Source organism: Pteropus alecto, unplaced genomic scaffold (assembly GCF_000325575.1).
Source record: "Pteropus alecto unplaced genomic scaffold, ASM32557v1 scaffold269, whole genome shotgun sequence".
In the NCBI taxonomy this organism is placed as follows: domain Eukaryota; kingdom Metazoa; phylum Chordata; class Mammalia; order Chiroptera; family Pteropodidae; genus Pteropus; species Pteropus alecto.
In genome coordinates this window covers 244,119-271,027 of record NW_006443566.1, presented here as the reverse complement: position 1 = coordinate 271,027, position 26,909 = coordinate 244,119, and the positions used below count along the sequence as shown (strand labels likewise).

General features: G+C 40.3%; 1 protein-coding gene across 7 annotated transcripts in view; it reads left to right on the top strand.

The window, feature by feature from the left end:
• MKX (mohawk homeobox) overlaps nucleotides 1-12,794 on the top strand; it is a 58,196-nt gene extending 45,402 nt beyond the window's left edge. Inside the window, exons 5-7 of one of the 7 annotated variants that reach the window (XM_025041239.1) lie at nucleotides 10,115-10,148; nucleotides 10,253-10,400; nucleotides 10,805-12,794. In XM_025041239.1, coding sequence (XP_024897007.1) covers nucleotides 10,115-10,148; nucleotides 10,253-10,400; nucleotides 10,805-10,837 — 215 coding nt within the window. In that variant the 3' untranslated portion in view covers nucleotides 10,838-12,794. Of the gene's footprint in view, nucleotides 1-3,674; nucleotides 3,835-10,114; nucleotides 10,149-10,252 lie in introns of all 7 variants that reach the window. The other 6 variants (XM_025041241.1, XM_025041240.1, XM_025041242.1 and 3 more) reach the window with 6 other exon arrangements.
• The last annotated feature ends 14,115 nt before the right edge of the window (nucleotides 12,795-26,909 follow it).

Genomic DNA, 26,909 nt, shown 5'->3' with positions numbered 1-26,909 from the left:
TACCTGCAACCTCCATAATCACAGTCTCAGAGAAGAGACAGGAGCATGCCCTTCTGAGACGTCCCCCTGTGAATTTTATCCTCTTCTCTACAGCATCCCGAGAAGATGAGTGAGAGACTGGAGTGTGACAGTAGAAACCCTGTGTGGGGCTTGGCACCTCCGTGGTACTCGAAGTGGCCCCATGACAGTGAAGGATGACTGAGCATGGCTTCTTCACGTTAGGACTCTCAATGCCATAGCCCTTACTCGCCATATGCCAGACACAGCTCCCAAGATCTTTACACGCAGTACAGCCGGTCCTCGAATAACATTGCTTCATTCAACATTGTTTCGTTATAATGTTGATGAAAAAACAAACAAACAAAAAAAAACCTTGATCTCCAGCCAGGGCCACTGTTAGTGTGGAGTTTGCACGTTCTCCCTACGTCTCTGTGGCTTTTCTGGAACTAGGGACTCCAGTTTCCTCCCACGCCTCAAAGATGGGTAGTCAGGTCAAAGATCGAGTCTAAGTTGCCCCAGTCCGAGTGAGTGTGGGTATGTCTGAATATGCCCTGCGATGGAAGGCCATCCTGTCCAGAGTGACTCCCACCTGTGCCCTGAGCTCCTGGGAGAGAACCGGCCACCTGTGACCATGAACTAGAACAAGCGGGGGCGGGGGGTAGGAAGGAATTCTCTTACTTGCTTTTTATTCATCTTTCCTCAGTGTGTGTAGAGCTTACATTTATTTCAGTGTTTAATATTAGAAGTACTTTGAGTCTTTGTTTAGAAGTTTGATGATGTTTTCGTGACCACAAATATGCCATAGAAATTTAACTCTTGTTTCTATCAATTAGCCTGTGGTAAAAGTGGTTTTGTTATACGTTGTTTTGCTTAAAGTTGCAGTTTCCGAGAACCAATCAATGACGATGTGAGGACTGACTGTACCTCATTTAATCTCCATGGCAACCCCGGGAAGCAGGCATTGCTATTATCCCCATTTTGTAGGTGAAGACACTGAGTTACAGTGTGAGTAAATAACTCACCCAAGGCCACACAACTGTTGAGTCAGCTCACTATTTTCCTAGGGTCCCAGGACACGTTCTGTTCTGTGGACAAATGATCGTACAAAAAGGGGATTTTGATCTATAAAATGTTTTGTTTTCTCCCCAACCATGCCAACTTGTTAGATTTAGGCAACTTATCCCCTACTTTTTTCCTAGAAATTTCTTGTATTCTAAATTTAGGTGATAATAGCGGAATATAACGTGTAAGCCATTGGAATTTAATAAATAGTTTGAGATGTAAATTGCTGGGCAAAATTTAGAGTGGATCCCTTTGATAAAATTTAAAGTAGAGAGGGGCTATTTGGTATTCTTTTAGTCAAAATGGATTATCAGAAACCTTCTGGCTAAGGGTATACTTGGATCTCCAGCCACAGCCAAGGCATGACAAGGTGTTTACCTCATCGTTATGCTTAGTTCCTTTTTAACTTTTCTTGCCTTTCAATGTCATCAACAAAGTTCTTCCCAATTTTCATTTCAAAGCCCCTCCCTACCCCAGTTTAGACTTTAAATGACTGTTTCTGAAATTAAAAGCAGAAAATGGCAGAACCTTTAAGTGTAGAAATGTGTGAACACAGAACATGACATGCCAAGCACAGTTAAAACATCTTAAGTATATTAAGAACATGGAAATGTATATGAAATGTAAAAGGACTGGTAATACTGTTCTTCTTATGTCTAAAATATGTGTTTTTCTATTAATAAATACAGCAGATGAACTGTGAGCAGGGAAACTGTCATTTGCTACTTTTTTTTTGAAAGATCCAAGAAGCTTGTGAACATCATTCCTTTTATTGTGCCATTTCTGGCGTTAACGCAGCAGACAGGGTTAACACCAAGATCCTCTAGTCTGAAGTGTCATTTCTAGAGATGGTAATTTGAGGAATTTGAAAAGCATGGCAATAACATGAGCCAATTCAAAGATACACGGTAGTTCATATATCAAAGGAAAAATACTTTTTGATGGCTTTTCAGAGATACTGAAGAGCTTGAAAATATGTGGATGGAGCCAGACTTTCCAGCCAATTTCTATTATTATTATTACAAATGCATATTTTTCATTTAAAAAGCTTTTTTGCTGAAGGAAGTCATATTAATATTTTGTAACAATGCTGTTCATCTATAAATTTATTAAACAAGTCAACCTTCTACTAAAACTGCAGCTATAAAGTTGATCTCAGGAGGAATAGCCCTCATTAAGCTTTAGCTAAGAATCAGATTAAGTCCATCCAGTTTTAAGAACTAGTAGCCCAACTTTCATGTAAGAAGGAGTGCTTTTATAAACAATTAATTCTCTTTGCAACACACAGGCACACACAAAAGTTATTCATGCATATTTAGGAAGTCATTTTCTGAGACTTTGGCTGGAAACCCACCTTTCATGTATGAAACATCTTGGGTAACATCTCCAATATTCCCACTGGGAAAACGAAGTAACGAAAACCATTAGACACTTGAAGTTAGTAGATATTCTTTAATGTGGCTCCAGTGCTCTTTGTCTTGGCATGTTGTGGTACTTTGGCACAAAGTAGCATCAGGAAAGCCATATTGTCTTTGAAGATGATAGATTCTGCACACTTAATCCATTAATCTGAGCTGATGGGCTTTGCCTAGGGTAAAAATATTTCATCCTTACATAATGGTTTTCATATTAAATCTCTGAACAATACTAATTTTTCAGATGACTGCATTCAACTCCATATTTTAGATGTAAAAAATAAAGTAAGAAAGAAGGTTAACCTTTTTAGATTCACATAGTGCTTGATATATATGCTCACACTGTCTTTAAATGAAATCATGTGGTCCTCGTAACAAACCTATGTATCTAGGACTATTAGACCCATTTTATAGGTGAGAAAATTGAAGCACGAAGTCAAGCGGCCGGCCAGTTGTCACGCAGATAGTACATGAGTGCTGTCTGGTGCCAGAGTCCGGGCTCCAACCACTGCACTATGCTGCCTTGTGCCTCATACCAGACCACACTCCTAGTTCGCGACGATGAGCTAATAATAGAAATGAGAATATTTAACACTTCCAGACCTCTTTTCTGGTCACTCACTAACAATTTCCTCCCCATAGACCACATTCTAATGTTCAAAGCGAAGTTTCAGACTGAAAGTTTGATGGAGCCTTTGAGATCATAGAGCAGCACCATTGCTAGATGGGCCTGTTGCAGAATGACTTAGCGTCAATAATATTTGATATATTTAGTTAAAAGCGAAGTTGAGATATTATAATTGGGTGGTACTCTGCTTATTTTTAAAGTTTCTTTCAAGCTACAAATTCCATTTCCTATACTTATAGTACTCCAGCCCAGACTGATGAGGTCAAAATAGCTGAGCATTTTATCAGAACAAAGGTAAAGGGGATTAATAAGGAGCCACCAGCCTCAAGCTTTTGCTCTCTGAATAATAAGCAAAGCCATCAAAGCTATAGCTCCCTGACTGAAAAGGAACCAAGCAGACATGGGTACTCCTGCAACAGTAAAGGTTTTCTGTTGGTGGTGCTGTTAGTAGAAATATATTCTGTCCTGAAAGCTTTGAGATGTTGACTTGTCCCCATCCTGACCGAGGATCTCTTCTCTGTTGGTCCAAAACAGAAGGGTGTAATGGCTAATACTGATTTTTCTGGCAGGAGATAGAAAGGATAATGCATTGACAGAAAGGCAGCTGAAGGTGGGAATGCTGGAGATCCAAGACATCTGGGCATCATTAGCCATGGAAGGACCAGCCCACTTGAGAGGTAGCAGGAAGGAAAAGGATATTTGGCCAGAGGGTGGAAGTCATGGCTGGAGGTAACACTGGCTTAATTTTTGGAAAAGATTTTTCTTCGAACTCTAAGATGATCTTGGAAGCCACTCATTCTTTAAGGCCCCAAGATAAATAATTTAGCTAGTATATTGCAAAAAAAGAAAAAAAATACTAAATCTATTCATGAAGATGAGGTGGGTTTCATTGTATAATTCTCACTGTTCAGAAAGCTTGCAAAGTTTCCCCATCTCAAGGCTCACAAAACTCGGGCTCCAATAACTTCAACAAGAGCAGTAACCTTGATATTCACCAATCTTCGGTTGCAGTCTCTTCCTGTCATGCGAAATTTTAAAGTCGAACTCACTTTTTTGGTCAGTGGAACTGGAAGAAGCAGTTTAGTCAACAACAGATAAATGTTATGAGTTATTGGGTGTTTTTTTCCCCCTTTTTTGGAAAAAAAAAATCACTTATAATGATTTATCTTTACTCATTCGAAAGCTCTAACTACCCTAAAGAGAAAATAACCACAAATTTTTTTTTCCAAAAGTGATGCAGCAACAGCTGTCTAGGAGTTATTTAGCAGTAATTTACTCTAGGCAATAGAAGAGTGATTATGCAGATACCACATCTATTAAAATGTCGTTGCAATTAAAATGTGAGAAATTTCTCAAGAGATCTCATTTAGATTCCCTATTCTGTGATTCGGAAGGATATTTTGATACTACAGATTAAATCATAAGGAGGAGAAAAAAAGTCTTTTGTACCTCTATGGTCTTAAACACTAGCAAACAGAACAGAAAATTGTTTTTTTAATAGGTTATCATCCCACAGGCTTTCTGTATAAACAACACATTTGACCTTGCCAGGGTCCTTGAGGGTGGTGTTCGAGAGCACTTGGATAATGGAATGTGGCAGTTAAAAACATGACCTTGGAAGTCCCTTGATAGGGAGCTGAGTCTCAGCCCCCACTGCCTACCTGAGTCCTTTGCGTGTTTGAATCCTCTAAGCTACACTGTCATTTGTAAATAAGGGCCATGGTGCTCGTTCACAGGGTTATTGTCATTTGTAGAGTATCTGGCATAAGAATAAGCATTCAATCAATTTTAGTAATTGTTGTTTTAAAGATAACCCCTTCTTGTCACATTGGAGTCTCTCAATATTCACATTTACACTGGATGAAACTAAATTTTGAATTCTTTCAAGCTGTTTCTATTTCACAGGCAAAAAACCACTACCACATCAGGGAAGGCCAATGATAGATCATTATCTTATTTATTAACAAAGGATAAGGCTAAAGCAGAAGTTAGGAGAGCAAAGAGAGTTATAAAACATACAGAGTGACTCCATTTTTTAAAACTTGCTTGGAAAGCCACATATCCAAATATTAATATTAGTTCGCCTTAAATGTCCTTTATTTTCTCTTTTATACTTTTCCTCAAATTTTCTGCAGTGAACTTGTATTTTCTTACCAGAGAAAATAAAACAAACAAACAAAAATGCTAATTTTTTAAGGAAAGAAAAATAAAGTCACAGTGGATGCAGTCGATTGGTGCATGCAAGCCCAGGCTGGACCTGGGGTGTGCAGAAGTAGAGAAAGATTGTGGTGATAGGAGAAGGGGTCCCTGGAGATTGCTCTGTCCGTTTGGTGTAAGGTCCTGCAAATCTGGAGCAGTCAGTATTTCAGATCTTCAGTGAGGTTTTCTATCTGCCTTATTCACCAGAGTCTTGTTCTTTATCTCACTTATTCCAAGTGTTTCAATTATTCCAGCAACTGATCTGGTGTCCTGGAGGCTCTTGGGACCTCTGAGATCAGAAACACACTAAACCCTGGCTGTCCACACCTGCTGTCACCAGTCATGGCCCCCAAACTGAGAGTGAGGAAACACAGTTGTCAGGCGTCTGGAGCTCCGACTCTATTTTCGCTTAGGGAAATATATATTATATGATTTTAGATTATTTAATTAAAAATATTCATATTCTGAATCATACTTAATTTTTATTTACATTTCAGTGGCGTGAGTAATATTTCGTGGGAACAGTTAAAAACGTTCCTAACTTTAGGGCTGCTTGATTAAATTTGAAAAAGGAATCTCAGAGCAAAAGATTTGGTCATGTCTCTTTGACTATAACTCTTATATCAGGAATATGTATCAGAATTAATGTGTTTTTAGATTGCATTGATCAAAGTCGAATGGACGCTTTGCCCACAGAGCTTTGAGCTTACCCATCTTGAGTTGCAGTAGAACTGAATTTTCTGTATAATTGTTTCTCTACTTAACTTTATAAGGAAACACATGTCCAAACCGAGGATAGCCCCACTTTGTTTCAACATGGTTTGGGTTTTGCAGCGTTCAAGATTTTCCCAACTCCGCACCCCTTTTTTTCCTTCCTTTTCTTTTTTGGTCTTAAAACACGCTCTTTTGGCTGGTTCGATAAGTTGTTCCTGCCAACCAGTTGCTTTTATGGTAATTGACAGCGTAGCTGATTTTTGGAACCTTAGAATCTAAAAAGGCATTTTAGCTCAGACTTTGGAGGGGCCGAGCCAAGCTACTTGCAGAGTAAGAGCTACAGCTGAGCAGAATGCAGGGCGGTCAGACCGTAAGTCTGTGCATGTTAATTAATAGCAGTGAAACGTCTGCTCTAGCTCAGAATTATGATTTCCCTCTTTTCAGCAGCGTTCAGAATCCTTCCTTCTCCTGTCGGATTGTTTCTTGAGCTACTGGATGCCACTTCTGGAGGGGAGCTGGTGAGACGACCTGTCTGCAGTGGACAGAAGTGGCACAAGCTCCTGAGCACCGGTGATGGGTCAACACCCACCACTCCTTAAATACTGACTCTTGGCTGAAAAGGCACAGAATACTTGAATGAGATAAGGGCCAGGAAGTTTATACTTTAAAGGAAAAGAGCATAAGAAAAAAAAATCTTCACATTTAATGCAATTTTTTAACACAATGAGTGGGTTGTAAATTTTCCGAGTTCCCCCCAAATGATACCAGTTCTCTAAAATAACTGGGGCATTTCCCCAGATTTCATCTCAGCATAATGAATAGAAAAAAATCTCCCCAAACTACCAGATCTTTATGGCCCTTTGCTTTCCTTCAAAAGCATAAATGTTTCTGAGTTGAAGGGCCCCTGTTTGCTGTCTTCCTTCTGCTACTTCTTCTGGGAACTAAAACACACTACACTGAAGGAGGTGGCTCTTGGACTCATAATATCCTAGTGACGCAGGACAGCCTTCCAATAACAGAAACAGGAAAGCGTGCGCTTCGAGCACCACTTTACGTTTTGAACCCAAACCGCCTGGACGCAGAGAACCCCCAAAAGCTGTGGTAGTCAGCTTTTTCTTATTCGTTTGAAATCTTTGACATTGAGCCTCATTACACGCTGTTTTAGCATTGACTATTGACAGAGAAGCAAAATGTTTTTCTTTTCCTTCTTATGAAGACTTTTCCTCTGCTGCTGGGAAAGAAAACTGAGTCTGTACCTAATGACACTGCACGTGCCCCTCTTGCCTTAGAAACAAAATATAGGATTCAGTCTTTTGAATCCTGCCGAGTGCATTGTTGAAATTTGTGAAACTTATTAGGAATACCAAATGGGGGATGGAGTCTGTGTTTTTTCACTTCAAAGGTATTTTCATAGGCACCAAACTGTAAAACACAGAACCCCCCAAAGAGTAAGCAGAATTTTATAATCTCACAGTTGGCTGCAGTAAACTTGTTCCTCGGTGGAACAAGTTCAAGGAGGCAGCCAGAGGGAGCACGAGCAGTGTCCGTGGGGCTGTGGGACCTTCAAGGTCACTCTTCGTCCCAAGCAGGAGCTCTCCGTGGACCTGAACTACATGCCAGTGAATTACGTGCCATCCTCCCACAGGCAGGCTCCCTTCATGTCTGGGCTCTGTAATGCATCACATATTTGCTAGCCACAGGCGTCCTCCTCGTCATCTGTGCGGTCATCATTCTCAGGTGGACCGTTCAGGTAGGGGTCCGAGTGTGGCCCCTCGTGCAGTGAGACTGCTCGTTTGCGAGCCAGCGCATCGGTTACACGGTCTTTTCTAAATTGCGTTTTGTTATTTCCCTGATGTTATTTAAGCTTCATGGAACTTATTCGGCTTCTGCCAAGTCGTTCCGTCGAATAAATATCTCCATAACCTATTGCTTCACTCTGGCAACGGACTTGTTGCAATTTGTGGGCAAAATTGAGCAAAGGCCTAACTCTTTTTAAAAAATTTTTTCTCCGTAAAATATCCACCGTCGTTGGCTTTCCTCCTCCTACACAGGGGCCTTGACTTGTTCTGTGTTCTGGTAGCACCTTGTCTCTGTCACGACTGAGTAAAGATGTGCCGATAACAGCACTAAACAGAGAACGATTTAACGGCCATTACAGAGACATTCACTGTCCACATGCAGAGTCGCTAACACTAAATAAGATACACAGCACTTAGAAGAGTGCCTGGCACAGAGGAAGTGATCTGTGAACTAGGATGAGCAGAGTCCTGTGAATTGAAAGTTGTCATTCATTTCCTCCATTTCCATGAGGAATTTTATAATTCCAAAATTTCCAGGAGCAGCAGTGGTGTAGTTAATTAGGCCGACCTGGTAGGAGCCAAAAGATCCAGAGGCTGACTGTCCAACTGTGCCCAGATCCAGTTATTTCCCCAAAGGATCCCCAAAATGAAAGGAGACCCAAGGAACTGTTGTTCCATTCGAGGCCAGGCGCGCATTATCTCATGCATTCTTCCTAACGACCTTGTCATTTTTTCACTAGTTTTAATTTGTTTGTTTGCTTGCTTTTTGTTTTGTTTCGTTTTGTTTTGTAAGCTCCCTGGGTCTCAGGGTAAGGGGTCGTGCAAAGAGCCTATAGCGACCTATTATTATCTCCTGGTCTACTCTGTAAGGATGGGTTAATAGAATTTCCCGATTCTTCTTCACAGAGGGCATCAAAGTTTAGCTGCCTAATCGACACGTCATGTAATTATTTTCTCTTGACCACGTCTTCCCTGGGAAATCTGGCCCTGGTTGGACTGCGTTAGGATCACGTCGATGTTCTTCTCAGGTCTCTTCTAGATCCATGAGTCTCTCAGAGGCCAGAACTAGAAATTATGCTGCGCAGCCTAACTAGCCTTGAGCATCACAGAGGGGAAAAAAAAAATGCCTTCAGAAATATTGAGTTGGAGGTGGTAAAAGGAAGGGAGAGGACTGACGGCAGGAAAAGACAGCTTTCCAAAGGCCACAGAGCTAGCAGAGCGCCTGAGCAAACACTGCGAAACATTGTGTTTCACGTTTCCTGTAGGCAGCTCAGTGCTTCACAGCTGTTCGGTGATGGTAGTTGCTGCTGCCGCTGCTGCTGCTGATGGTGACGATGGTTACTTAACCACTATCTAGTTTGAGAGTGTCATGGGCTGATGGGGAGTCCCAAACCCACTCTTTTGTCCCCACTCCCCTGCCATGCTGGTAGCCCCTCTTTCCCTTCTCTATTTTTGTGTTCCCAACACCATATTCTTTTAGCCAGAGGAGCTACCCAGACAGATTTAATCAAGATCAAGAATCCGTTTCATCTTTCCTTATTCTGATGTGGTATTGGTAGACAGATATTAGCGTTTTGAGGGAGGGAGCAAATCTAAACCAAAGGTGAGAGTGCATAAGCAAAAGCTCGCTCCATAACTTTCATTTCCTGCAGCAGCAGGATGAGTTCATTTGGAGCTGGAAGTCTGGTGCCTGCTTATCCTAATATGCCAGGAAGTCCTGCGTTGCTGTCAGCATTGGGTCTGTTATTCATTTGCTAACTAGCCAGAGGGAACTATTAGCCAGTCCTTTTTCAAGATGGAGGTTTGATTCCCATGAAATCATAGGATATTGAGCCAGAGGCACCCTGAAGATCTCCTAGGAACTCCCTTATTTTATAGTTAGAGAAATTGTACCCCAGACGTTGTGGCACCGTAGTCTGCCCAAAGGTACACGGCAGGTGAGTGGATGGGGAGAAACCAAAACCTGGCCCCAGGTACACAGTTCACACTCTTTTCTCTACACCATTCACTCCTCATGAAAAGGCCCAATTTCTCAGAATAAATTCGCCTCAGAGTTTTGCGTATCTACGAAAGCTACTTTTTCTTCTTTGTTACCTGTTCTCACCTTATTCCTGCTTCTTTGCAAGAAAAAATTTTGGGGACCTTAATTTAAACTACTTTATCTTTTCAAAAAAAGTAAAGCTAATTTTTAACCGTATTTTCTGATGAACTTTTATTCCCGGTAATTCATGATGACACTCTTGAGATTAAAAAAGAAAGAAAGAAAAAAGTAATTAAATTTTTGCTTTTCTTTACAGACGCTCTGGAAAACGGATCCAATAGAGGTGACAGGTGAGCAGTGGGTTTTATTTGCCATTTGTGCTTTTCAGTGATGGCATTTTCTGCATACGCTGCAGTGAGTTTGATCATTTTCTTTCTGTTTTGCTTAAATCCAGTGCAGCTAATAGAAAGGGACCGAGCAAGGATGACACATACTGGAAGGAGATCAATGCAGCTATGGCCTTAACAAATCTTGCACAGGGAAAAGACAAACCACAGGGAACTACCAGCTGCATCATCCAGAAGTCATCACATATAGCAGAAGTAAAGACAGTCAAAGTGCCACTGGTTCAACAGTTTTAAGAGTCTGTTGCTTTTCAGATCAATGGCTATTCTTCACGTTGGTGTTTTGTCATAAATCTTCACCATAAGAGCCGAAGCAGAAGTGAAAATGACTCCCTTTCAAACCTTTTGTTATTTTTAAATATCTTAAATATATCATTTAGTTGCTTCTATAAAAGACATATAAATTATAAAAAAAACCCTCACTTTAATCAAAAATATTAACTTATTTTATGTTACTCAAACTATGCATACAATGTCTGTGCATTGCCATTACAGTAAGTGCCTTGCTTCCCAAAATTAAGCTACAACGTGGGCACAGCAGAGCAGCTATGCCTCAAAATGACAACGCCATAATGCTTATTAGTCTGTGTTTGTCATTCCAGATGGACCTGACCATTCCAGGACTGAAACCATAATTGCCGAAAGCCCTTGAAATGTATTCAACAATTCACATGTTAAAAACTTGGAAATCTATTCAGCCCAAATGAAATGTTTCTTTTAAAAAACTTCTGCCGTATTTTAATTTGTTCAGTGTGCTTTTCAGAGTGACAGTGAGAATTTTATGCATGTGTCTTGCCTGCATATCTGATACGTTACAAACCTCCAAAATGAAAGGTGTGGTGATCACATAACATGTACATTTAAGAAGAATCGCAATGAATACTTCGTGATGAGAAAAACTTATTCCAAGCATTACTGGAAAACATCTCAATGCCCTTTAGAATTAATTTGGATTTTTTTTCTCTAGTTTTGCTGAAGTTTTAAAAAAATGTATTATATAAATAATTCAGAATTTTCCTGTGTAGAACTAAATCTATAATTTAGTTTTAAAACATAATCTTGTTTGCATTAAAGTTCAGGTTTTTTTAATGGAAATTGTTTTTCATATGTAATGGCTAAAAACCTTTTATTTGATTCATTTCAAATGACAATTGCTGATGGGCAATTTATATTGCAATGAGAACAAGACAATGAAAGAAATGTACCTCTGTGAATATGCATATATACACATAAAATTGATTTTTAAATTTAAAACATATGGAAAACAAAACACTGAATGGTCTCTGAATTTTGCCAATTAAGACGTTAAGGTAAAAATGAAGTCAAACCATGCATCAAAAAAAGAACATTTTGTTTCTAAATTGGACTATCTTTGAGTGAGAATAATCAATATTGAGAAAGAAGAATATCTTTTTTTAATCAAACTATAATATTCTAATCAACTTGATGAGACTCCAAACTTGAATAAACAATGGAGCCGTCAAACAATAACAGAGTATATGTGCTACGGAAAAGTAAAAAGGATTTGACTCTTTTATGGTGGGATGTTTTTTCTGCGTATGTAATCTATTTTGTAATTTTTTTTTTTTAACTGGAAAGCATTTTTGTGAGTGTGAATGAGAGCCAGTAGTGCAGCCTTGTGGTGACATTTTTCTTTGTTTTGCAGAATGCTTTTAAAACCAAAGGCTGCTCTAGTTGATATAAGGACAGTACCAATCTTGATATAAATTGTAGGACAATTTTTCATGTAACATAGCATTTGGGGATTGGGTTTATTTAGTGTATTGAAGATGATTTGATATAAAAATATTTTGTATATATATATTTTTACTTTGTTTTCTAAATTGCTGTTTGCAGTAACAGTAAGTGCAAAGCAAGATATGTAAGTTATGACTGTATGATCAGATGAAGTATGGGTTCTTTTGGTTTACATCCTTCAGTAATTTCAGATCCATGATAAAAAACAACTGCTGAATCTTTATTAATCAAATTTGCCAAAATGAGATCAAGTCAATGAAAACTAAAGACAAGTACTTCATTCTTTATCATACTATACTATTCTAAGTTATTCTGGTACTAAATATTTTAATAAAATTGTTTTTGTTTTGACATACTTCAGTTAGATGAATGGATGCTGGTTATTTTTTATTTGAATTAGTTGTAATTCATTTCTGCCATCTTTTTAAAACGAATCAGCAAATTTGTTCTGTGTTATAAACTATGGATGACAAGCCAATATAGGACAGCTATTCACGTGATTTTTTTTTTAAAATACCAAAGCTTGGAGTCTGGCCTATAAACACATCAAGAAGATTTTATAATTAGCACATCTTTGGCAATATCTCCAATTGCAATTACTTTTAATTTATTTTTTCTATTGCTGCTTTACCATTTTCTGGAAATCGAAGTCATCCTTTAAAAGAATCTTGAACAATGCTGAGCCAGCAGCTGAGACTCTAACTCATAATTTATGTTGTAGAGAAATAGAATTACCTCTATGCTTTGTTTTGCCATATGTAATCATTTTAATAAAATTAATAACTGCCAGGAGTTCTTGACAGATTTAAAATAAAAGTTAATTTCTAGACCTCAGTGATCATATGAATTTTGTTTTCCTTTGAGACTTGACCAGGTGGAGAAAGAAGCAGAACAGAAGGGTCCATTATATGCCATAATTCTCCTTAGGTTGGTAAGGGCTATGCTATGCTACGAGAGCCCCGCATCTGTGCTAGGTTTGATTTCATCACCTAAGACCACCAACCCACCTTTTAAGAGCCGAGAATAAGGGATTATGATTCTAACCATTAAAATACATAACTTTAAAATGAACACGTTCACTAAATACATTCCTTCAGTGGCTGGTACAATAAGCATTATTTCTGTGTGCTATGCGCTTGAGAGAACCTTGGCTTTGAAGCTAGACAGATCTACATTGGAATCCGAGCTCTGCCACTCACTACTACAAGATCGTGACTCGGTCACTCTAGGCTTCATTTCTTCATCTGTGAAGTGAGAGGAATGAGTTAAACCTCGTGGAGTTTGCCGCAAGGTTTACAGATGATACACAATAGATAAAGTGCCTTCCAGAGTGCCTGGCATTTTTATAGGTGCTCAATAAATGGAAGGTATTATCACATAATTATGCTTCCTCTATATAGGGCTTATGTTCAAGAAAGTAGAACTATAAATGGAAGATGAGATATGGGCAGTTTAAGGAAGAGCCTTGGGAAAGGAAATATATCCGACGTGGGAGACTGCAATGAAACGCTAAAAGTTGGCATCAGAGTCAGATCTTCAAGGAAGATTATTTTATCATTAGTTTTAACTTCCTGGAGAAAGGCATAAAGCACAACAAAGAGAAGAACAGACACGCCAATAGAAAACACAGCATGTGTGAGAGCTTCCTTTATTCAAATCAACAAGAATTGCTTTTCCCTCTATTCGTCCTGCATGATCCTGTTTAAGATGACTGACAACTCAAGCCACTGTCTGTATTCTCTGCCCACTCCAAGCGGCAATGTTTACCAAACAGTGGCAACAGCCATGGTCAGCTTTTAAACTCATCCAGCTCAGTGGCACAACATCATGCAAATAATTACAGAGAATGAGAGCAAGCCACCCAGACTCTTCTGTCTGGAATAATTTAGGTTGGCCATGCCACAGAGGGCAGTGTGGAGTGGTGGTCAGAACTGGGCTGGCACAGCCTGGCTTTGCCTCTTCGCTCCTTAGTGACTTTGGGAATAAAATAAGCCTTCTATATCCAGAGTTTACATCTATAAAATTTGATCTATGAAATTTACCTACTCCAAAGATCTGTTGTGCGGAGTAAGATAGTGGATACAAAAGTGCTTTGCACACTGCGTGGTACATGTTAATAGTTATTAACGTGTTCCAGATGACTCTGAAAGGCCTAATATCCCATAATTTTTGGCAACATAAATTGTGGTTTTCATGAAGCATATAAGACCCCTAGATTTTGTCAAATACATGTTATGATCTACCATCTTTGGGACTTTTTAAGCACAAAGAGGCTTTAGTCTCGTACTTATTTGAAACAATTATGATCACAATTAGGTGACTGATTGTCACACTGCAGGTAAAGAATCCTGGCTGCACCTTTTCCTAGCTTTGAGACACATCTTAGAGATGGACTAAAATTTGGTTTGGGAAGTGTGTGTATTGCAGATAATAAACTTTTTAAGATGAGAAAAAAGATTTCTGAGTTTGGAAAAACAAGCTGACGTGTTTTACACAATCTTTACACAAATAACTGGAAATTCATGTAAAAGGGAAGCTCCAAGGGGTTGGCTGAAGCCTTTGTTGGGATGGTATCACAGAGCAACTTCTCCCTCTGCTCAATTAGGATTTTATTTTTTAAAATTAATTTTCTAGTTGTAGCATTTGGATTTCTAGGTATACGATCATATTATTTCCAAATAATGAAAATTCACTGACCCTTTTTTTGATATTTATACTCTATTTCTCTTACCTTGTGGCACTGACTGACATTTCCAGAACGATTTTTAACGAGAGGTGATAGTGAGCCATCTCATATTTGTCCATGATAATGGGTTTACCTCTAGGGTTTAAATATTATATGTCATAATAGATATTGGTTTGAGATAGTTGTTCTTTTTCATATTTTAAGGCAATATTCTTTCATTCTTGATTTACTAAAAGATTTTATAAATGGATGTTGATTTTTTTCTAAACATTTTAAATTAATTATAACATAGAAAACGTCACGAATTGTAAGTGTACAATTAAGCAAACTTTATAAAGGGGAATGTAATTGTGTAACCAACACCCAGGTCAAGATTTAAAAAAATATATATGTGTGTGTGTGTGTGTGTGTGTGTGTGTATACATATTCATGGAGTCCCCTAAAGGTAAACATTTTACTGACTTCTGCCTATTTTTGAAATTTAAATAAAATCAGAGTTATACTTTTGTTTCTGTCTTTTTTTGTTCAATGTTATATTTGTGAGATTCATCCATTCTATTGCATATAGCAGCAATTCATTCTTTTTTATTGTTATATACTGTTGCATCATTATATGAATACACCACAAATCATTAATATGTCCCATTGCTGATGGACATTTGGATTGTTTTCCATTTGGGGGACTATGACAACTACTACTGTAAACATTCTCATACATTTCTTTTGGTAAGTTTATGTATGTATTTCTGCTAAGTGGGAGTGAACTTGTTGAGTTGTGTTCAGTTTTAGTAGATATTATCAAACAGTTTTCCATAGTGGTAACATCAATTTACATCTCGAAAAGGACTGTATGAGAGATCAATTTTGCCTTGCGAAACTGCCAGTTTTTAATGTTTTAGCCATTATGGTAGATTTGCAGAGCCTTCTAATTATGGTTTGAATTAGTGTTCTTAATATTAAAATAAAATATTAAATATATTGATATTTTTAATATTAATATTTAATTTGTGGTTTTAACATGTATTGAATATTTAGATTTCGTGCAGTGTCCATTTAAGTTTTTTGCCCATTTTTGTATTGTGTTGTCTGTTCTTTTCCTAATTGATTTTGAAGTGTTGTTTTATACATTCTGGGTGCCAGTCCTTTATCAGATGTATATGTTGCACATGCCCATGTGTCTGTAGGAAGTATCTTCTAAAAAAGTATCTTGTAGATATCCTGAATCTCCTTAAATGCATTTGTTTGATTCTTTATTATCAAGTTGTAATAGTTCTCCTCCAACAGTTGTCTCAGCAGAAACTGCCTGTTCTGAATATCATTTGTTATTCCCCTGTGGTTGCCCAACATCAATTTTCATTACATGCTCAAGACTTTCCTCAGTTTGAAGCCCAAGTCCATTGTAAGCAGTGGAAAGCCTATGAGTAGGAGTTGGGGGTAGACACGTTCAGTGATCAGGAGACAGACCACCAGAAAGCGTACCCAGAAGCATCCCCTCTGCTCTCCAAGCTGCCTAACTGCAAAAGCAGGAAGAACTCAGCCAATTGCTCAGCAATCCCACAGTGTTTTGAGGGTCAGGACCTCACCCCATCTAGGCTGCCTCTTCTCAGAGATCCCTGTATTTTCACAAGCCAGACTTTCTCTAGGAACTTAGAACTTGATGTTCACCTTGGAGTTCTCCTTTACAGTTCTCCAAGTCTAGTCCGGACAGAGGGAAACAAACAAATGATTCCCTTCCTGTCTCCCTCCCTTCTCTCTCCCTCATTCTCTTCCTCTCACTTCCTTGATCTCTTCCCTCACAGGACCAAGTTCTTCCTCAGTTCCACAGGCTCTGGCTGATAGCTCAAGAATAGCTTTCCTGAGGAGATGAATTGAAGCCAGCAATGAAGGGCAGGCAGCTGAGATTTACATGTGGGGCTGCCATTTCCCAGCCTCTATTTCTTGAGTTACATGCTTAAAGTACCACCCGTTGAACCCTCGATATGAAAGATGAGGTAACCAGAACTCTTACACTTCCTCTCATTCTCACATGCCGTTTTAACAACCTTCTTGCTAATTTTACATTGTCTGTATTTATGCTACTTAAATGATTCTCTGAAGCCATTACTTTCACAGTTACTAAAAATGAGTTTAACGCTTACTGTGAGTCCTTTCATACACTCCTTCCCCTACCCGAGTTCTCTATTTTAATTTATCTTTTGATTAGATGGGTGTTGTCATAATTTTTTTGTTTTAAAGATGAGCTCATAAATGCCGTATTCCCTTGGGTTGAAGCTGTCTTCTATTCCTTTATACATTCACAATAACCTAGATAGATACCAGTCTCGGGTCTCACTTCTTCCCTCGGAATTTTTGTTACTGCTGCACTACTAACTGACTAGTCAGATAGTGCTGTGATGCCAGCATTATATTCCCACCAATACATTAGTTAGTATTTGTATTTTGCCTGATTCCATACAATTTTTTATTTATGCTTAATGTTCAATAATTTAGCCAGATGTGTCTCAAGGTTATTCTAGAGTTATTCCAGATGTGTCTCAAGGTTATTCTGTGTCTTCTGCATCTACAGACTAAAATCTACTTTATTTCAGTGAACAATTTCTTATAGCGAAATTATTTAATTTCCCTTTTTCTGTTCTTGTCCTCAATTTTGCCAATTTGCCATATTCACTTATTTGATTATTACTTGTTTTGTACCTATACTATGCCAGGTACTTTGCTAGGTGTTAGGTATCATAATATATACAAACAGAGCATAGTAGAATTCCAGTTATAACCCCTGTGTCAGTCTTTCATATCTATTTTTAGCAGTATCAAATTTTCTTGTTGTTTCGCAACTCTGTTTTGTTTTGTTTAAATTATCTTCTATTTCTTTCTTGCCCTCAAGAGGCTTATCATTCTCTCCTCTGTGATAGGGATATCATTTATATCCTCTTCGAGTTTGTTTTTCACAGTGTATTTCCTCTTAACCTTCTTTGAATATACAGAGTAATATTTTTTCAGAAACATTCTCCTTTTCCTGGAAAATTTCTTTTCATGCAGGTTCTTTATTTGCTTTTTGCTTGTTATGTCTGCTTTTCTCCTTTTTGAGAATTGTATACAGATCCCATTTTTTTTGTTCTTTATACTCACTATTACTCTTTGCTCAAGAATGGGTGCGGGGGCGGGGAGGGCACAGTGTCCCTGGTGGCTCCAGTTCTCGGTATGTGCTTTAGAGCAACACCATGCTTGTATTTCTCCTCAAATCTGCTCTGTGTCTCCAGGATGGGCCGGTCTCCTGGAGAGACTTATAGTGAAATATGGTCGCTCTTGCAGATTACTTTTTTGTTCGACCGACTCAGGCAGGCCTGGCTCACTTCTAGTCCATTTCTTGATAGGACAGAGAAAGTCTCGTAGCTCCACTTCCTTTCTAGTTCTATGTTATGAAACGGAACTCCCACGGGGATTGAACCCCCCCTTTCCTGTGGACTGCTCATGACACAAGTGCTTGTCTTTCTAAGTAAGAGATTATTAATTGGCTATTTTAGAATGTTGTTCCCCTGCTTGAGATGTCAGAGGTATGCACCAACTTTTACATGTTCTCTCAATTTGGTCAAAATATCACTGCACACAGCAGATATTCCTCATAATCTGTGGTTGGGTCCAAGCCCAGTTTCATCAAAGATGGACTTTGCCCTATATTTTTCTTCTTGTCGGTACTGATAAGAGGCAAAGGGAGTAAGTAGAACTGCGCTACCATTTTCTACCAAGAGTCTCAGGGGAAATTACATTCTTAATATTTTTCTTTGTTGTGGTCTTATATATATCTTTTTCGTACTTTTCCTAGATTTTCACAACTCTCTCTCTCTCTCTGCTTGACAATATCATGTTACCTAGAAATGATTTCCTCCTTTAGTCTCAGTCTTGCCTTTCCTAGTGACTCATAAGACCCCATGAAGTCAATAATGAATGGAGTGGCTATGAAGAAGTGATAACCCCTATTTCCTGTTCATTTTCTCACAGGCGGTTAAGCTTAAATGTGTGCTATAAAATCTCTTCAACCAACAAGCCCAACCATTTATCACTACAGTCTTAACTACCTCTGCTTTTTGGATATCTTAACTCCCCAAAGGACTGTCAATTTAACCATAACTACCTAACAACTGCCAAGCCTCACTTTATGAGCTGCTGTTGAGAGTTTAGCTATTTAAGGTTGATTTTTTAAAATTTTTATTGGCACTTCATGGCATTTGCTTGATTTACAGTGCTTGCTTGCTGTAAATAACTACAAATTAGGAACATTTCTTTCTCTTTAAGGTGTAGGTGAAGATTAAAATGAGTACCGAATTGTCTTTCTCCATGTATTTAACTCCTTGCCGAGTCAGCCTTCCAAGTTCATGCAACCCAAAAGGTCAAATGTGGTCAGTGCTTGATGGGGAGGAGACCTCCATGGAAAATGACTTCATGCATCTCATCAAGCACTCTGTTTTTGCAAAGATATCCAAAGTGGGAGAAATCTAGTGGTTAAAAAAGAGTTATCAAATATTTTTTGGCCATGAGAAGGAATGAAATTCTGACGTGTGCTACAACATGGATGAATTTTGAAGATATTATTGCTAAGTAACATAAGCCAAATACTAGAAGACAAATATTATATGAGTCCACGTAAGTGAGGTACCTAGAATAGGTGAATTCATGGAGACAAAAAGTAGATTAAAGGTCGCCAGGGACTGGGGGAGGGGGGATGAGGAGTTACTGCTCAAGGGGCACACAGTTTCTTTTAGGGGTAATGAAGTTTCAGAAATAGACAGTGGTGATGGCTGTACAACATCATGAATGTAATTAATGCCACTTAATTGTAACTCAAATCGTTTACATGGTTTTTAAAATAGATATGTATTACTTTGTATATTAAAAAAACGATGCCCGGAAGTAACTTCAGGAGTTTCACTTCCTCTGCACTTACCTCTTCCGAGGGAACTGTGAGTAAAAGCTCATCCTGCGGGTCCTCCGCATTCAGGATGCCAAAACCCCGTGCCTGGGTTTGGGTGGATCTTTCTCCTTCACCCTCCAAAGTTTCTCCATTCGTGGTCCTTCCTCCTGAACGGGTCACACTTCACTCCTCTCTCCCACCTCTCTGAACAGTCCGACCCCAAGTCCCTCTACCTCACTTCCTAGGCTGAGTGACACTCCCTTCAGCAGTCCTCTCTGTCTCCAGAAGGTGGGTGTGGCAGTGTGAACCAACACTGGCTGAGATTTAACAAAACACACTCACTCGTTCTGTGCCAGTGCAAAAACCTTCTGTGCAGAGGCCACCAGGGCTCCTCGCCCTCTGCAGCCCCTCAGGAGAAATGGAAGGGACCTCAGACAGAGCAGTTGGCCTGCTGAGTGACCGTGGCTATGAAGAACAGCAGCCTCGCCTCGGCTGTCTGCTAGGGAAGCAGGCAAGATCACTGAAATCAGGGTTCTAAATTGCCAGGTGGGCTGGTGGGTCCAAGTTTGGTTGACCAGTTTGGTTTCTACCTTCGCCCTAAATCCTCAAACCAGGTGGGCCAGTTTGCTAGGGTTTCACTGCCAGAAGCAGGGGGCACGTATAGACATGTGGCAAGAGCAGGGGCACCAGAGCGGCCACTTGGCACAACTCAACAAAATGGAGAAGCACCTCAACCAGATTTGAAGAAGGATGGCTCCTTTTTCCAAAACACTATAGAAGCAGGGTCAGATACTGCTGGGAAAAACAAACAAACAAACAAAAACAATTACCAGGCCAGGGGCTAAATCTGCCAGAGTAGAAAAGAGAGTTAGCCGCCTGATGTAGTTAACAGGGAAGCCTCCCTTTGGTACAGTTGCCTCTCTGTAGCTTTGCGTTCGCATCCGCAGATTCAACCAACAAGTGGTTTGGTCCAGGGTTGGTTGAATCTGCAGATGAGGAATCCAAGGATGCAGAGGGCTGACTGGGGACTTGAGCATCCCTGGATTTTGGTATCTGTGGAGTCCTGGAACCAATTCCCCTCGGATAGCGAGGGAATACTGTATACAAAACACTAGTGACCGGACAGAGGTGGGCAGAATAGAGACCTGTGCAGAAGCTAAGGCAAAACTAAAATTTAGGAGAAATCCTCATTATTTTAGGAAATTGGCCATTAAGTGAATTGATTAGTGAATCTGCTATCGTAATTGGAATCCGTAGCCCTGTGACTCCCCGTCAGAACAAACCTTGGTTCATATAAAGCTTATATTCAGATTTCTTAGAAAATAGCCTTTATTACACAGACACAGCGGGAGAGAGAAAACATGCCAATATATGTATTAAAGATTTTATGTAGTCATGACAAATAATTCCAGGTTCCAGGGAACACAGAGTTTAATTGCATGTATCTGCTTAAATTTGCTAGAAATCATCAAAGGCACTTTCACGTGAGCAGGTGAAGGTGGCAAGAAACAGTGTCAGAGCTTCTGACTCAGCGTGGACCAGCAGAGGCATGAAATGCAGGAGCATGAAGGGGCTGCCTATTAGCCTAAGAAAAACATCATTAGGAAGGAAATCCGCTACTGAAAACTCTACCATCATATATCATGCAACCCAAAGCCAAATACATTGGAAGGTTTTTGTTTATCCACTGTCTGGAATTTTCCATACTTTTGCCATTGACCAATGGAGAAACAGCCTCAGCTTCGGCTGGCTCATTAAGGCCTCTGAGAAAGGAGCCAGTGGACTTAGCATCTTATCCCGGAGGGGAGGCTCCTGATCACGTTAAACCAGAGCAGAGCTGACTGCTTCCTGCACTGCACTCTTAGTTCAAAGTGTAGCTGCTCTACAGTATCTGGAATTACATTTGTTCTCTTTTCTGCCATGTTGTCCCCAGAAATACCCTATACGAGCATGTGATTACTCTAACAAGGCCCCATACTTTCATTTTATTTTCTTCTATTCAATTCTTTGCCCACCCCTTCCTCCCCTACACCTTTTTCTCTCGCCTTTTTCGTCCTTATGTAGCTACTTGGCAATTTGTCTCTGAATCAAAATCAGTGCTCTGGTGATAAAAACAAATATAACACACTCACAAATTCAATAGCTCAGGTGTGAAAACTTTTTTTCTGGAAACTCCTCTTTACTATATTTGGGTATCTCATTGAATGAAAATGACAGGAGAGTGCTGTGTTTCAATATGATTTTACTGTTGAATCTACAAGGGTTGGATGACACTTCCATTGGTAGGTGGAGTCTCGCTGGAAAAATGGAGTGATTTGTGGGCCAGCTTCTTTGAGAAAGAAGTTTGAGCTTCAAAAAAGAAATTGGAACCAAGAGTATGGACCAAGCTGGGTGTGAAAGAGGGTTCAGCTTTTTTTGGTCTGGACAGCGCAGGGTCCAATGTCCAGGGGACCACTCCTAAATGCTGGTTGTTAAATATGGCATTTTCAAACCGAGACCTAGAAAAGAAAGTCTCAGGACAAGGCTGGATTTGCTACTCAGGTATCCCACATGCAGCTGTGATCTTTAGGCCTCAAGCTCTACTTTGCAAGGCAGACTGCCTCTATTTTCAGTGTTTTCCATGTTTATTTTCCCTCGGTTGTCCCCATCCATGATTAAATAATTTTTCTCAGGGAGTCAAGGAGATGCAGCTTTTTGTCAAATGTTTAGGTCTGAGTATCTTAAAGATGTGATGTGTTCCTGAGACCAGCATGACCCTACGAAGAAGAGTCTAAGGGAGGGACAGACTTGGAGTTTTTCTCAAAAAAAGAAAGTCCCCTTCTAATGCTAATTGAGTGTGTCTTGGCCTTAATTCACTATGGAGTTTGGTGTTTCTTTTGCCTTTTCCTGGCCAATTCCCTTAATGATCTCCTTCTTCCTTCCTAAATCATTTACAGCCAATTACTAATTTTTGCTCAATAGCATTAACTCAGTTGAAAGAAATCGTGTTCTATTCTAGCCAACAACCAGCCTCCCACCTCTCCCCTACCCCCGCACACACAGAACATGCAATTAGGGTATGCTGCCACCAGGTGGCGCGGCACAGTGAAAATAAATAAAGGAAAACCTCTTTCAAATTGAAATGGAGGTACCTCTCTCTCAGATACCTGTCACAGCTTGCTTTACAAACCTTGGCAGGAAGCAGCTTACGTTACATATCCCGCAGGAGGCAGATTTTCTCTTTGCCCAGCAACAAGCCAGCCAATGAAAAACGGCCACATCTCAGCCAATGAGAAGTGGCCACAGCCCTGAACTCTAGCTTTTCTCTAATGGACTTTGATTCAAAGAAGCCCCTCCCAACGCTTCCTTTTCCTCTCCAGAAGAAATCTCTTTCGTTCTCTGGACTTGCCTGTGGTACCCCAGAGTTTGCATGATACAAACTAAGACACATATTTATATTTTGCTTAAAATCCAACTTAAAAAATTTTAACCAAAGCTCCCTCGGCTTTATAATAAATTTTTCTATCTTGTATTTACCAAAATATAGAACTTGACTAAGTTTACAAAGCTGACCTCTCGAACTATTTTCTCTCAGAATATATTTCCTCCTTTTCTCTTCATTTTGAGAAATTTTCTGAAGCTTATCTTTCATATTAGTAACTTCTTATTAAGCAAGATAGTTTTTATTCCATCTTATATTTCATAGCATTCATGCCTTAACCCGTTTAGCATTTTAAGAAAAACCTTGATGACTCATTTCAACCTATGTCATAGAGTCCACGTTTTCTTTAATGTTATTGAGTCCATAGCAGATGCTATCTAAAATCAACTTCCTTTTTCTGCAATAAACCTTTTATAAAATTATATTCCTTCTGCCTTTTGGGTATGTTTTCCTTTTCATATTGGAGAATTTCTTCCTGGGCCCGTTTATGTCAGAGTTCAATCAGGAAAACACAAATACTCTGGATATTTTAAACAGGGGAGTTACATACAATGAATGGACTATGGAGGTGACGGAGATGAGAGGTCAAACAGGAATGCTGAGGCGGCCACCGAGACTGCCCAGGTGAGAGGCACGGTTCTGATGGAGTCCAGGAGCCAAGCTTCCTGGCCAAAGCTGGACCTCAGCAGCCTGCTTGTGAGAGTGGGGGTGACTGAGACCTCGAGGGGGACAGGCTGTTCTGTCCCATGAAAGCTGAAGCTACAGGGGAGACATGGCCATGCTGAGGGGCCTCTGAAGCAGAGAGAGAACATTCTGGCTTTTCCCTTCCTCCCACCTTCCAGTCTCTAAAGGCCTCCAGAGAGGAAGAAAACCTTCTATATAGAGCAGTATCATAGCGGAAGGATCTGAGAGCAAGGAGAAAAAACAACCGCATGTTGTTGGCAGCTGTTGTTTCCTTTCTGCTCTTGTTTGAACAACGAGGGTTCTATATAGGCCTAGTATTTGTGCCCAAAGGATTCCTCATGGAAAGCTTCCTACCTCCTAAGCTGGCGTGATCCACTAACTGGGGGAATGAGGAAAGGGTGTGGAGCTTTCCTGGCAGTGGAGCTCCTGTCTGCTTTGGGTGATGCTGCCTCACCAGGCTCCAGCTCCCTGGTATCTGAGCCCCCTCCTAGGTCCGCATCTGCTTCATCAGGGACCAGCTCTGCCTCTTTGGGAGCAGCCTCCTCTCACAGCTGCACTGGCCCCTATGTGGCGTGGCCACCTTGACAGCCCCCCAGCCCAGCCAGCTTCTTTTTTTTTGGCCTTCTGCCTGATGCTGCTGCCTGAGAAACTTAATAAAACCCTAACACCACCACTGGCTGTAGCCTGGCCAGGCTCCCTGAGCTATATACTCTTCCTTGACCCAGCTCCTAAAAGATAATATGTTGACAGACAACCCATAGCACTTCTGCAGAGACTTCCTTCCCCAATGCTGCTGTCCAGGTTCCCACGTCCTTGTCATGCCTGCCTATGTGTGAGGCTGTGGGCCGAGCCTCCCTAATACTGGCCGAAAGGACTCCAGGAGGGGTGTGCCTTCTATGTCTGGTCATCTGTTCTTCACCTTGGACTCATAGGATATTCGTGGAGTTTGAGATCCTCCCTCTTTACTTCCTGTAAGGCCAATGCAACCAGAGACTCCATGAGGCTCTAAGGACACAAACTTAAGAGGACACAGTCCCTGCCCCACTAGGAAGAGAGGCAGATAGAGAGGACAGAGGAAGGTTCATATGGGAAAGGGCAGAATTTGCAGAGGCTGCAGGCATGAGAGGCACTCTGCCTACCTTGGTGCGGTGGTGGTCTGGGAAGGCTTCCTGCGTGAGCACCTCTGAGGGGAAACCTGAGGAAAATACCAGAGACGAGTCAGGCTACTTTTGGACATGGGAGGCACAGGGGAAGGAGGGGCTCGAAGGCAGAGGGAAGAGCATGACCAGAGGCCCGAAAGCGGAAGAAAGCCAGGTGTCAATATGGGCCCGCGTGACAGGAGGAGAGGGTAAGTTGTTGAGGAGCAGGGATGGGGGCGTTTTGAGAGATCTGAGAAGCGTGGCATCAGATTGTAGAAGGTGTTACTTGCCAACATGTTCCAACTTTATGCTGATGGAAATGAGCCTCTAGTGAATATATGTATTTTAGCAAGAAACCCTCTCACTCCAATATGGTTTAGAGAGAAGCCAGTCCGGAGACTGGGAGATCAGTGAGGAGATTAAGGCTAGAGATAACAGCATCCCATATTGGAAGGGAGGGAGGGGGGCGGGGGGCAGAAGGATGGAGAGAAATGAAATAGATGGTTAGGAGAAATTATAGCACCCAGTGGCTGATTAGGTGTGAGCTTCAGGGAGAGAAGTAACATGGGCAATATCGAGGGCCTTCTGGCTTAGGTGACTGGAAGAATGACAGAAGGGCTGAGGTAGTGAACACTGAATGAAAACCAGGTCAATGGGATTAGGAATAAAGATCTGATTTCTTTCTTTCTTTTTAATTTAATGAGCCTGAAACACTTGTGGACAATCTGCTTAAACTATATGGCTCAGAAATGCAGTTGCTACCTAAAAATTGTATGAATGCTTGTGGATCTAGATGACATTGATGTTTCAACTAGCAATATTACATTACGCTATAAACTCTTGCGATGTATGATACAAGTGGCAAATAACACTGAAAGTGCTCTATTTGCAAATGATTCCAGATGCCCTTTCCAAGATTGTGAAAGGATACAAGTTAGTTTTAAAAATGACAACTGTGATTAGAGTCTGTCTTGTAGTGACTCCTATTCAAAGCTTTACAGGTCAGCAGATCCACCGAGGGGCAGAAGACTATTTAAAACACATTGAGCGGGCGGCAGCAGCAGCAGCAGCCTACACGCACAGGATTCGTCCCTCAGTTGTCCTTGGATGGTCCCTCAGAAGCTCTACCTCACGGTTGCTGAGGAGACTCAACAAGATCGTCTCCTCAAGCAAACATGGCCTCGTCAGAAACTGTGAACTTTGATGTCTATCGGAAAAAGTCCCCAGAGAGCCTGAAACTCATTTAAAATTGTTTCATAGAGAACCCATTTGAGGAACATGACTGGCTTTGCACAGCACCTTTAAAATAACAACTTTCCATTAAGCCGTGAACACTAAGGAAAACGTTTATCACGAATATTTTTTAACTGCGTTCCAGCTGAGTTGCCTTATACAGCCGCCCTGGCTGAGACACTGCTTTCGTCCTATGAGGGGCCATAGGACCTCCTGCAGCCATGCGCATGCTCTCAGGGCATGGCACGTTGCAGCTTTTATAGGAACAAAACAGAATTCTTCAAATCATTTGTAATGTGAAATACTCTTTGGCTCTGTTTCATCAAACCACGTATTAAAATGAAGGTAATGGTAAGGCAAATATGGATTTATTATTGAAATTCCATTCTTTCTTTAAACAAAATAATTATGAGCACTTACCAGAAGCCAGGTACTATTACAGATTCTGGAGAAAAGAAGCTATATTTTAAGGTCTCTCTGTTCTCATCCAGCTTGCATTCTAATGTGAAAAGAAAGAGAGTAAACAGGAAAACACAAGTGAACAAAATAATTTCATCTTGTGCTGAGTGGTATGAAGAACTACAAAGTGGGGGAGGGGTGCGGAAGGATGTGAGGAGTTGGGGCAGGGTGTGCAGTTAGAAAAATAGTCAGGAATGTTCAGTTCAAACATTTCACGGAGGAGAATAATATTCCATGACTTGAAAATTACATAAAATTCAAATTTGAACATCCATAAAGTTTTATTGGAATATAGCCATGTGTATGTATTATCTTTCACTACTTGGTGCTATAATGTCAAAGTTGAATCATTGCAACAGAGACAGTATGACTTGCAACGCTGAAATATTTACTGTGTGTTTTCTTTTTTTTTTTTATG